The 13,073-nt window shown below is 39.9% G+C and overlaps 1 protein-coding gene across 1 annotated transcript in view; it reads right to left on the bottom strand.

The window, feature by feature from the left end:
* Positions 1-5,072, bottom strand: part of LOC111142185 (glutamate receptor interacting protein 1) — a 231,027-nt gene extending 225,955 nt beyond the window's left edge. Inside the window, exon 1 of the mRNA XM_022495196.1 lies at positions 4,790-5,072. Within this exon, the coding sequence (XP_022350904.1) occupies positions 4,790-5,072 (283 nt within the window). The remainder of the gene's footprint in view (positions 1-4,789) is intronic.
* Between the last annotated feature and the right edge of the window lie 8,001 nt (positions 5,073-13,073).

Raw genomic sequence — 13,073 nt, 5'->3', positions numbered from 1 at the left:
TGCTGGTGCCTCACAGAACTCACAGAAACAGACACAGGCAGCCACCCGTGGTGAGTGCGAAGCTCCACGCACGTGATACCACAACAGCTGCTGTGGGCTCTGCAAAAATGGTGTAGCATCTGGGTTGAGTCTGAGCGATGAGCCTAAAAAGTGTCCAATCAAGTGAAGAAGTATGGGCATGGGTCTCTGAGAAGTCGACCCAAAGAAATCATCAGTTGAGAATCTGGTGAAGAAGTGAAAGGATCCTCAAGGGTGGTGGTGACATTATGGGTCATCTCTTTCTCTTTGGGGATGTATCCTGTAAAGGTCTTGGTGTTATCAGCCCTGGCATTATGTAGAACACGCTCATGTTGGTCCAGTGAGAAAGGGAACTAAGTATCACCCCTCTAAGTGAACAAATCATACACTAGATTAACGATTTTTAAAAAGATGGAGAGGAAGGCAATAGTTTCCATAACAATCATGCTGCCAATGGAATGAGAAGCCTAGAATGAGAACAACAAGAGTCAGAGACACACACAACATGACCATATTGCTTCCTTTGCCACTTCCTTCTTCGATACGAATGGACTGTGTCCCTCAGTGCCGAGTTACAAGGGTAATTACAATAGTAAATAAGACAGAGACTCAGGTGGCCCTGTCAGTCCAGTGGGAGGACAAACTGGTGAGCAGATTCTTACAATGCAATGTTACATGGCATCCTAGGGGACTTTACAGGTGGGAAGGGAAGGCACAGTGGGAGCAACCAAACTGGACTTTGTGAGAAGAGGCAGGGAAGTGACATCTAAACTGAGGCCAACCAGAGAAAAGGGGGGTGGGGAGGAGAGAACTCCAGACTGACGGACCAACATACAAAAAGTAGAGAGGCAACATGTACACTCCCTGGGCTGGAAGCAGCTCCAGACAGCCGGAACAAGGACCCCACTGGGAGGTGTGTGCACGTGCGCAGTAGCAACCGAGAAGAGAAACAGGCTAGGTTGGTAAATAGGATCCAGATCACCACTAGCCCTGAGAACATATTAGGGACTTTAAGCTTTCTTTTTAGTCTAGTGGGGGGGAGGGCAATTATAGAACCTGCAGCGCACAAATGACAGAAGTAGATCTGTACTTCCTGAAGATCCTTCTTCTGCAGGGGGGATGACAGGCTGGAGGGGACCACGCAGGGCCCAGGAGGGCAGTTAGGAATTTAAGTAATCCAAAGACCAACATTTGGAGATTGTTTAGAGTAATTTTAAAGCCCGTTTGGAAGAATAAACGAGTGAGAATAGACGTGACTCCTAAGCTCTCCATCCTCTGTCCTAGCCAAGACATTAAATTCACTGTAAAACTACTGTCATTAAAATAGAGTGATAATAGTGCAGACATGGAGCAGACAGGTGGTTGGAACAAAGATTCAAGAAATATATGGGAGGGGCACCTGGGTGGCTTAGTGGGTTAAGCCTCTGCTTTCAGCTCAGGTCATGATCCCAGGGTTCTGGGATCAAGCCCCGCATCGGGCTCTCTGCTCAGCAGGGAGCCTGCTTCCCTCTCTCTCTGTCTGCCTCTCTGCCTACTTGTGATCTCTGTCTGTCAAATAAATAAATAAAATATTAAAAAAAAATATATGGGAATTTAGGTCATGACAAAGTGGCAAGTGGAATTGTTTAAAAAACTAATTGAGCTTTAACTGTACCTAACAACAAAATAAATTCTAGAGGAAGTAAAGATTTAAATGTACTAAACAAAAACAGGTAAAAACCAATGCTAGGCAGTTCACAAAAGGAGAAGAGCAAAGGCTCAGTAAACAGGGATACCAATTTTTACCCAGCAGACTGGCAAGAATGTAAAAAGATAATAGTCCTGGACAGTGAGATTATAGAAAAGAATAAGGGCACTCCCACTCCCTTGGAGAGAATATCAAATTGGTATGTCCTTTCTGGAAGACAGTTTAGTAATATAAATCAAACTCTTAAAAATGTGCATGTTGTTTGATCTAGAAACCCCATGCCTAGAAATTTATCCTAAGGAAATAACTGGACAGCTACCTAAACATGTATGTACAATGGTGGCAATTGCAACAATTTTTTAAATTTATTTTTTAATAATTTTTAAAAATTATGTTATGTTAGTCACCATATGTTAGTTTTTGATGTAGTGTTCCAGGATTCATTTTTTTGTGTATAACATCCAGTGCTCCATGTAATATGTGCCCTCCTTAATACCCATCACTGGGCTCACCCATCCCCCCATCTCCCCATCCCCCTAAAACTCTCAGTTTGATTCCTGGAGTCCATAGTCTCTCATGGTTCATCAACATTTTGAATAGATATTAGTGGCAACTAAAATGTCCTGAAACAATGAAGTACTGTAGAACCATTTAATGTAAAGATACGGAACGATTTTAATGACATGAAAAATATTCGCAGCCTATTGATAAGTGAATAAACAAATTATAGAACAGAATGGATAGTATGATTCCATCGTAGGTATTTGCACTGAAAAAAAAAGAGGGAAGTTTATATAGAACTGTCGACAGTTTTCTCCATTGAGATTAGAATTGATTTCTGTTTTCTCCTGTGTTTTCTGAAAATTTATTGCCAGAACTACTTTTATAATCAGAAAAAAAGCCCTCTATTTCCCTTTACAAAGACGTGTCAAGAATATTGTTGATGGCAGAGTTAACTCAAGAGGAGGCAGGAAAGAGCATGTGCCTGCGTCATATTCCAAGCCATTAACAAGGGCCTGCTGTCCAGTGTCTCCTTTAGATCCAAGAGAAAAACTGGACATAGGAAGACTTTCTACAACAAACCTTCAAAAAATGATATTTACCCCAAAGGTAGAGATGTCATGAAAAGAAGGGGCACCTGCACTCCAATGTTCACAGCAGGAATGTCCACAATAGTCAAACTGTGGAAGGAGTTGAGATGCCCTTCAACAGATGAAGGGATAAAGATGATGTGGTCCATATACATAATGGAATATTACTCAGACATCAGAAAGGATGAATACCCAATTTTGCACCCATGTGGATGAAACTAGAGGGAATTATGCTAAGTGACATAAGTCAAGCAGAGAAAGACAATTACCATATGGTTTCACTCATATGTGGCACATAAGCAATAGCATGCAGGACCATACGGAAGGGAGGGAAGTCCAAAGGGGGAGAAACCAGAGAGGGAGACGAACCATGAAAGACTCTGGACCCCGGGAAACTGAGGATTTTAGAGAGGAGAGGATATGGGGAGGGGCTAACAAGGTGATGGGTATTGAGGAGGGCACGTGTTGTGATGGGCACTGGTTGTTATACTTAACTAATGAATCATTGAACACATCAAAAACTAATTATGTACTATACAGTGGTTAACTGAACATAATAATAATGAAAAAAGATGAAAACCCTTGTCAGAAAAGCCAACAGTCTTACTGACTAAATTACAATATATTTTACAGTTCGATTGCATGGAAAATCTAGACAGCTGAACCACACTTTCACACTCAGTCCCCACTATCATGCTTGCCTATTGATCAAACCATGTCAAATATTTATAACACAACTTGGGTTAAAGAATTAAAGTTTTCAGGTGCCTGGGTAGCTCAGTTAAACGTCTGCCTTCAGCTCAGGTCATGATCTCAGAGACCTGGGATCAAGTCCCACATTAGGCTCCCTGCTCAGCGGGGAGTCTGCTTCTCCCTCTCCCTCTGCGCCACCGCCCCCCATTCCCTCTCTTGCTCTCTCTCTAACAAATAAAAATATTAAAAAAAAAAAAGAAACGTTGTTTTCTCTAGTGTAGGGCATGCCACAGTTACATGAATTCTCATGCCACTTTATATTTTTTCACTTATGAAAAAATAAAAAGCTGTTTGATATACTCTAACTTTGCTTATCAAGCCTAGCACGTATTATTACGGTGAATGTTGTTTTCATAATAATTCAAAATCAATAATACTACATGACACCTTACTTTTGTAATGTATGGCTTCCCATGTTTAGTGAAGAAACAGGCATTCTTATTATTAGTATCAATATTATTATTATTCCTACTTATACAGATAAGAGAAGTTACTATCAGAGGAGGTGATATCCCCAAGGTTTTCACGGTCAGTCACAAATGCAGATTCATACCTGGTTTTGCTTTCCTGGTGGTATTTTTTTTTTTTTCTGCCTTCTACAAATAAGACTTTTTAAATGAGAAATACTGGAGTTGAATAATTTTGTTTTTCTGTAATCTACATAATGCAGAATTTTAAAATTACAGAGCTCATAAATTTCAGTCTCCTGATCTTATTGAGAAAGAAACTGAAGCCCAGGGAGAGGAAATGACTTCTCATATCTCAGCTCATTAGCAGAATGGGAGCCAGACCTCAAGTCACTTATTTCCATTATAGTGTTCATTGCGCTAGAGAGAGAAACTGAGGACCCTAATATAGTCATGATGATTTAAGAGCATTTCATGTACATTTAGTTCCCACAATAACCCTGTGAGGTGTTACTACTGTTATTCCCATTTTGGAGAATTTAAGTGACTTTGTAACACCTTTAGTCATAGAGCACAAGGCTTTCTAGCTAAGGCCAGAGCTTTTGCACTCTGAAATCAGGCTCGGGTGTGTTTTCTATAACTCTCAATTCGAAGGGAGCCATTGCTGAAAAGTTTTGGAAACTTAAAATTATATAGCAATCTTATAAAAAGATTCACAAAGTGTAAGATAATTATTTTCCAAGAAAAAAAGTCTTTTCGATCATAGATCTTCTCAAAGCATAGGCTTTCTATAGATAATTGAAAACTGAACTCAGAGAATAATGAAAGCTTACCACTGTTTAGTTTAGCAAGAAATTCAAGAGGGCTCTGATCCAAGTTAACCTTTGTATCATTAATATCAGGTGGCTTACAACTTAAATAGAAATCATCAATGTAAGCATCTAGGGCTTCGGAGGCAGAGAAATACGGCTTTTCTTTATACTGGATGGAACCATCAATATTAAAGGAGATGCTGTTGAAGACTAAAGTTGCTGGAAGAGAAGGTTCAGAAGTGCTAAAGTGATGTTTCTTAACTGATTTTGCCATGACTTTCTCAAACTGGGCTGCAATGTCCATTCATCTTTCAAAAAACTCTAAACACAGAAAAAGGTAGACACAATTTCAGTTAAATAGGCTTGGATGATGATATAGAATCCTTGCTACTCTTTGCATCATGTGTATTTATTTTCTTACAAATGCAATTGCTTTTTCTCCCCTTCTATGCTTTATGTATATTGAGCTCTCAAGCAATGTTCACTGATTAACAGTTTTACTGACATGGCCAGAAGTAGAAGTTTCACTTTAGAAACAAATTTGGGAACTAGAATATGAGCTTTGCCAGGTAAAGCATAACATAGAGGTTTTACTTTCCTTTGGTTTTAGTTTTACTGGATTGGATGAGTAATTGTGGAGTCTTGGGATATTTTTATTTGCTACAATAAAACAGGACAAGCCTCCAGAATCATATTGTAGTTTTTATTCCCTATGCCTGTTTCCACTCCATTAATGGGACAGGGGAAGCCATGTAAGAAGACAAGAAAACAGGAATAGAGGGCCCTGGCACAAAAATGATGTCAGAGACTGGGAAGCAAGACAAAGTGTGTGCTGAAAGGAGTAGATTTAGTAGGGACATTAGGTCCTCTGATCTTCTGGTACTCTGGCCTTCATGCAAGAGTTCAGCTGCCATGAGCCTTTGTAGTCCCACCTTCCATCAACCTCTTCCTCTCCAATAGCAACTGTGAAAAACAGGTGCTATCAGTAGTCTCATTTCCAACATAAGAATATGACGGCACAAGGAGATGAAATAGTTTGTCTGAAGATAGAGAGCAAGGAATCAATAGCTAAGGTTGGATTCCAGTGGTTGGATCTGAGCTTGAACTTAACCACTGCACTAGACCACCAGCCCCACTGTCTCAGGTGTGCTGGAACTGTTAGTGTGACCTGTGATCTCTAAACATCAGCCACAGGTAACATGCCAGAATCGTCTGCCAAGGTTGGGTGCCTGAGTTCCGTGGTGTCTCATTTCTCAAACGTTTAAGAGCATTCACTGGTACGTGCAAGGGGAAATGCCATTTATTTGATTACAACATATAAGTAATGCCAAAGAGAGAGTACTCACTTTTCAGTCCTTTGAAATTCAAATGGATACGTTATATTTTCAGAATGTTACATTACATGACATCATAATGCCCCAAATTACCATCTGTGGAATATTATTTTGTTTCCTCTAATGTAATGGAGTTATACCGAGGCCTCAGAACCTGAAGAAAACTATAGATCCTCTTTCCACAAAAATGCACAATGACAGACACAAATACAATGGGTTCTAAGATTCTGGAAGCTCATTCACAGTCCTCTTGCAGCTGAACCCTATAGGAAGACTTTCTATCCAAAGGAAGTGATAGACACAGGAAGAAAGGAAGGACAAGAAGGCTAACTAGGAAAAGAACAGCAAGAAGATTTTTACCAGGAACAAAACAAACTAACCTGGCACCATCTACTCTTGGAAATATGATAAGAAAATATCTTCTGTTATTTTAAAGGCTTAGCTCAAAAGGCACTTTTCGTTTGTAAATCATAATCATGGTCATCTTTGTCATCCTCCTCTAGATCTGTGAGTATGAACTGTTACTAAAACAGAGGACGGGCTTTAGAACAAAAGAAGAAGTAGGTTAAATTCAGTTCTATCTTTCACTAGCTCTGTGCCTCTATCCCCTCCCTAATATGTGATTTCTTCCTTTTTAAATTCTGCTTAATAATACTTCACTCATAGAGTGGCTGTGTTTGATCTTCTGCTACTTTGTACCAGAATGGTCACATCAGGGGTAAAATACTGAAATACTTTCAAAACAGCTGGTAAAAGCTGCTGCCCTTCAGATGTATCCTCCCGCCCCATGCATACCTCCTGTATCAGTGCCTTCTTGCTACCTCAGCCCTGACGCCCCTCGCCCAGAAGCCCTCAGACCTTTCCACAATTCAGCAAGATAAGGGGTACTATCTGGCTCTCTGGGACTCTGCGCCAGCTCTGGCTGATGTCCCTTCTGTCTGGCCAGTGTTTGGCCATACAGATTATTAAATGTGTTGAATATCATCCCTGAGAAGATAATGGTATGCAGAACCTGTTAATGTTTTTCCTTTCCTCGTCCTTAGGTACTTTGCCTCACCCTATTCATACGAATCATAGCTTGACCTACATGATAGCTGGGTATGTGTCTTATTCCCTCTCTAAATTCAAACAAAATAAGGAGTGGATGAGTATCCCAGGCTTTCCAGCCCATGGCAGTTGCTTGATACATGTGTGTCAAACTGAATCTCAGTCAAGATGTTCCTTTTGCTATAAAGCATTCCAGTGTGATTCCTGCAGCCGTGACAATGTTCAGGAAGATCAAGTCCTTTGGGTTTATGAGTAGCTGCTGAGAGAAACAAAATGGGCAAATAGGATAACGTTATCAAGAAAAGGATTTAATGAGAGGAGGGTTCAATGCACAGAACAAGAAGCTGATGAGGGAGCTGGTGAGATTATCATCCTTGGGGGCAATATTTTTGAGGTTCACTTACAGCAAATCTTTAGCACCAGACTGTCCTATGTGCGTCTCTAGCTCAAAGTCCAGTTTTAACTGGAAATTTAAAGGTGTTTTCTGTATCACCTAATTGCATGAATAACACTGTAAAGGAAACTTGATAATTACGTATTTCTAAAACAATATAGAGGGAAAAATCAATGTATGAGACATGTTGATAGTCCTGGTGAGTGAACGTTATTTATAAACTTAGGTTTATTTCATGGCTTCCATTTTATCATACACATGGTGATGTCCAAATTCATTCTCTTGGATTTTCACCTCTTTTTTTTTACTTGTAGGGGATAAGCAAAGAAAGGAATGACTACTCTTCTAATTTAAAAGCAAGATGACCATATGCAATAACTAAGAGAAGAAAAAAATCAATAATTTCCTAACTAGAAATCAAATAAAATGCAGATTGTCTGGCTATTTCCCCTGGCAATTTCATGTTTGAAGTTGGTCCACCTCTATTTTCTTTGATAGTATTTTAAAAAATGTATTCAATCTATAAAACCTCAGAGAACATCCATCTACCAGGAGGCAACAGATTCCTGAAGAATATAGAAGATTTTAAGTAGGACTAGAGAATAACATTAGCTCTGTCTTCCTTATTACTTCAGGTCACATCAGACTCAGTTAAAGAAGTGGAGTCCCTTGATCCTGGGCAGGTAGAAAGGTTTAGAGATTTGCACAAAGTTCAGTTTCCTTCTCTCATTCAATTCAATTAAACACAAAATTATTGACTGCCAATGCGCAAGGAGTCATGCTAAGCGCTGCATAGGGATACAGTGATGGATTAGACTTTATTTCCCTCACAAGAAGCTTATAGTCTAGTAGGAAGGATAAAAGCAGCACATAAATAAATGCTATCCAAGAAAGGGCACACTAGTTAGTGCCATCGAGCACCCCCAAGGGTGGCTGGAATACAGAGAAGAGAGAAATTACCTCTGTTTGATGGAATTGGGGAAAGTTTCATTTTAGAAAGAATATTTAAACTAGGACTTGCAAAAGAGGTAGGACTTAGAAACATGGAAATGGGGGAAAACACAATCCAGGAAGAAGGAACCACATAATCAAAGGCAATGAAATAGAGATACAAAGAGAGACACCTGCTTGCATGTCTAGATGGAGGACTAGATCTGATTTTCTTGGGTTGTCAGTTAGTGAGAGAAGAGGATGGAAATACAATCTTCTCTACTGGACAGCCAAAGTGGTGAGCTTCAGGGCCAGGTATGATATCTACCTTACAGAAAAGGAAAACTGAGCCGCAGAGAGCTTTGGGAGTGCTCTCAGGGAACAGATCTAGTGAGTAACAGATCTGAGACTTAGAACGTCAAAGGTCATATTCTTTCCATCGCATCCCCAGGTTCACCGTCTGCCTGTCTTCCCCCAAGAACAGCTGAGTAAAATAAGCCCAGACTTTCCTGGCCATGCCTTCCCTCTGTACCTGGTGATGAACTCCAAATCCAAGCGAGAGTATCCTGCCCTACCTGTGCAGCAACCAGAAGTCTGTACCCCAGCTTAGATCATTGGTGGACTAATGTTTTTGAAAGTCTACTTGGGCGCAGGGGTGGAGGGCGCCTGGGTGGCTCAGGTCATGATCTTGGAATCCTGGGATCGAGCCCCACATCAGGCTCTCTGCTCAGTGGGGAGACTGCTTCCCCCTCTATCTCTGCCTGCCTCTCTGCCTACTTGTGATCTCCCCCTCTCTCTCTCTCTCTGTCAAATAAATAAATAACTCTTAAAAAAAAAAGAAGAAGAAGAAAAGAAAGTCTACTTGGGTCATCTAGTCATAGATAGATGCCAGCTATCTCAGGATGCTTGAGGGAGACAAGAAGCATCAGGGCAGAAATATTCATTAATCTTATGGGTTTTGTCCAAGAAATGTAGTAATCAAATAAAACATGTTTTACTCAAGAGAGATTATCTTCTCTGTTGTCAGTCTGATTCTGATAAAGTTTTGAGCCTTCAAAGATCAAGCTATAGACACGCTATGCTTCAGAATTTGAATTTTAGTAGAATAAAGTCCCTGCAATGCAACTTAAAGTTTCTCGGTACGGAGGGCCTAATGGATATACTTCGCACATTACATTAACCACCAGACACTGTGACAATAACTTGTACCTGTAATACCTTCTTTGAAGGACAGCTTACACATATAGTCACTATTATTAACTATTCAGATTTTAAACCACAGGCTGATTCTTAATTACCGAGAAAGAATTAGAGAGGAAACCAGTGTTTGAAACACGTAGGACTTTACAGATCAAAAATGTTCTCTTTAAGGCTTGTTTACGGTAGACAATGGGCAATAATGTAAACTGGTGCTACCCTTATGTTTTGCAGTTTGGGGTATGTAATATATTATTTTGTTTATTATTTACAACAGGTGGAGGTGCAGAAGGAGAGAGAGAGAGAGAACCTCAAGCAGATTCCCAGCTGAGCGTGGAGCCGAAAGTGAGGCTCGTGACCATGAGATCGTGACCTGAGCCAAAATCAAAAGTCAGACCCTTAATTGACTGAGCCACCTAGGGTCCCTGGGGTATGTAATATTTTAGGTTAATAACTTACTGCAGTGTTCTGTCACAGTCTTTTGCAAACCCAAATAGCAAACCTTATAGACACATGTAAAGAATAAATACTTATAGTAAATATAGAAAGGTAATACAGAGCAGAGTGTCAGGTGTCTGGCTCTGGTAGCACACTGATCAGTTTCACATCTAGCAGCATACCTTGGGGCAAACTACCCAACTTCTCTGTCCCTAAACTTCCTCATCTCTAAAATGGTAATAAGAACCAATTCAGGGGCGCCTGGATGGCTCAGTGGGTTAAGCTTCTGCCTTTGGCTCAGGTCATGATCTCAGGGTCCTGGGATTGAACCCCACTTCGGGCTCTCTGCTCAGCAGGGAGCCTGCTTCTCCTCTCTCTCTGCCTGCCTCTCTGCCTACTGTGATCTCTGTCTGTCGAATACATAAATAAAATCTTTAAAAAAATAAAAAAACTTAAAAAAAAGAACCAATTCACAGCCCTGATGTAAGGGGATGATATGGTTAACATGTAGAAAAATGCCTTAATATACATGGAAAGTGTTCAGTAAATGGAAGTTGCAGTTGTTATTATGATTGCTTAATATACATTAGTATGTATCACCTACTTGTGATAGGCCCTCTTGCTAGAATATTCATTTCCCATGGGGACACATATATTTTGTGATTTCAGGGAATTTACCCTGCCCAGTCAAGCTGTGGTGTAGCAACTTTGGAATATTAAGCACCAAAATAAGAAACCTAGAATTCCATTCATTGTATCCATTAATCTCCTTAAATTCACATTCTATAGATAAAAGGATTATCCTAAAGCAGGATCAATACTTGATTCATTCCACATTCTAGAATCTTCTGTAGAGCCCAGGAAGCCTGAGGCTGGAGGAGAGGCATCAGCAAAATTTAAATTATTTCCTAAATCTTAAGCTTTAAGAGTTATTGTGTTCTGCTCTAGGGGCTGCTTTTCTCTCCATGTCATTTAGCGTTTCTTCCCCCAAAACATATTCAGTTTCTCTTTATTTCCAAATCAGAACACACACAATTATTGTTCTTCTAATGTGGATGTGAGCACTTCAGCAAAAAGAGCTGCCAAAAGGCTTTAAAAGATTTTATTCACTTTAATACGCCATGTCTAATTGGGGAAAACAGCAAACAAGCACATTAGGATCATATCTGTAGGCCTGTAACCACTCACCGGCACATGGCGACACGTTCAGTGGACTGTATTGGGTAATGAGGAAAAAATTCCTTTGCTCGGTGGAAATCTCTGTGAATATAATTGCAAGGAGGAGGAAAGGAGTCTTTACTCAGGGTTTCTAAACTAGAGAATATCATCCATCACCTCTGAATACATTGTTTTTTATTATGGAAAATATATTAGAATCAGGAAGGGAGCACATGCACTCCGCATTTTGAGTTTTCTCAGCAAAGGTGGTGGCATCTGGAAATTATTGTGAGAAAAATTAAAACACTGGGAAGTAAAGGGGGTTCTGGGTAGTATGTTTAAGTTTAATGGAAGAGAAGTATTCTACTTTTTGGGAAAAATGAAAAAAAAATTCTTAATACAAAATCAAATGAGGAAAAACAAATTCTTATTCCACTACTCCTATGTGTAGGCCCTACAGTGGGGGCTACGGAGAAAAAGAACTATCAGAGATGCCTTTGCCTTTTTGGAGATTCTAAAACAGTGGAAGACAGAAGCATGATTTTGAGATTTAGCAACTGGCTGGAGCAATTTGTGTTAAGGTGACGAGTAGAGTCAACAAGTAAAGCCTTTGCACAGGCAGTGCTGGGCAAAGTATCCCACTAGCAAGCAGATGGCGCCATGTCCTTATCTCTCCACATGCTTTTCCCTCGTTTGACCAAAGCTGATTTGACTAATGAGAAGTCTAGCCTTTCCTCTTAGAATCTGATGAAAGATTTCCACTTCTGGGACTCTTACTTGGGACTTTCTTTAGGGCCTATGTATGCCTCACAAGTGGCAGAAAGGCATAGATGAGGATTATAAAACAGGCTACAAGCTTTTCATTTCTAGTTCATTTGATCTATGAAGTAGAAATGCCAGTTGCTTTACCTGAAAGATTCGAGATACAAAGAATATTAAAAACAAAACAAAACTCCAACACTGAAGTGTTTTAATTTGGTTGTTCTAGGGTAAACTTCATTGTGCTCACAATTAATTGTGTCAGAGGAGTTGCGGTTGGTGAATGTGTGATGGCTCTGCCACTCTTGATATGAGCTGAGTCTTTGGTTCCTTGATAGCGATTCTCACAGGTTCTCAGTTTTCACACATAATTTTCACTGAGTTTCCAAATTTACAAGGGAATCAAAAACCACCATGAATCTCTTTCCCTCAAGTATTAACATGCAATCAAACTACTACTCTATTACAATTTTCCAAACATCTGTTTTGCCAAACACCAAGCTACTAAAACAGGGCACATTATAAACTTTAGGTACCTTTGTAAGGTGAACAGCTCACATTTTCACACAATTTTTAACAATTTTATACTAGCCTACCTATCTCCTAAAAGTATCACCTAATGTGAATACTCATTTGGGAAATAGAAGAAGCAAACAATCTATCATCTCCAAATTAGCGGTTCCTCCATTTATTAATCTGATGTACTACAAGCTTTATCCCAGTATTAACTTTTCTTCGGTTTCTTACATGCCTTGGCATGTCAGCATTTATGTCACCAAGAGGATATCGAACCCAAGAAATTGTTGACCCACGCTAGACCTAAAGGAAGAAACTATTTGCTATAAGAACATGGCAAATCTACCGTAAACCCCATCCAAGAGAATTGTTTCTTCTGCTCATACCAAACACATAGCAGTGAAAATTTAAAACAAAACTAAGAGAGCAGGAGGAGTCAAGATAGCGGAGAAGTAGGAGGCTGAGACTACTTCAGGTAGCGGGAGATCAGCTAGATAGCTTATCTAAAGATTGCAAACACCTACAAATCCAA

This window comes from Enhydra lutris, unplaced genomic scaffold, assembly GCF_002288905.1.
Source record: "Enhydra lutris kenyoni isolate GAN:26980312 unplaced genomic scaffold, ASM228890v2 scaffoldscaffold7, whole genome shotgun sequence".
Taxonomy (NCBI): Eukaryota; Metazoa; Chordata; class Mammalia; order Carnivora; family Mustelidae; genus Enhydra; species Enhydra lutris.
The sequence above is the reverse complement of the archived record's forward strand: the minus strand, read 5'-3'. Positions and strand labels throughout refer to the sequence as shown.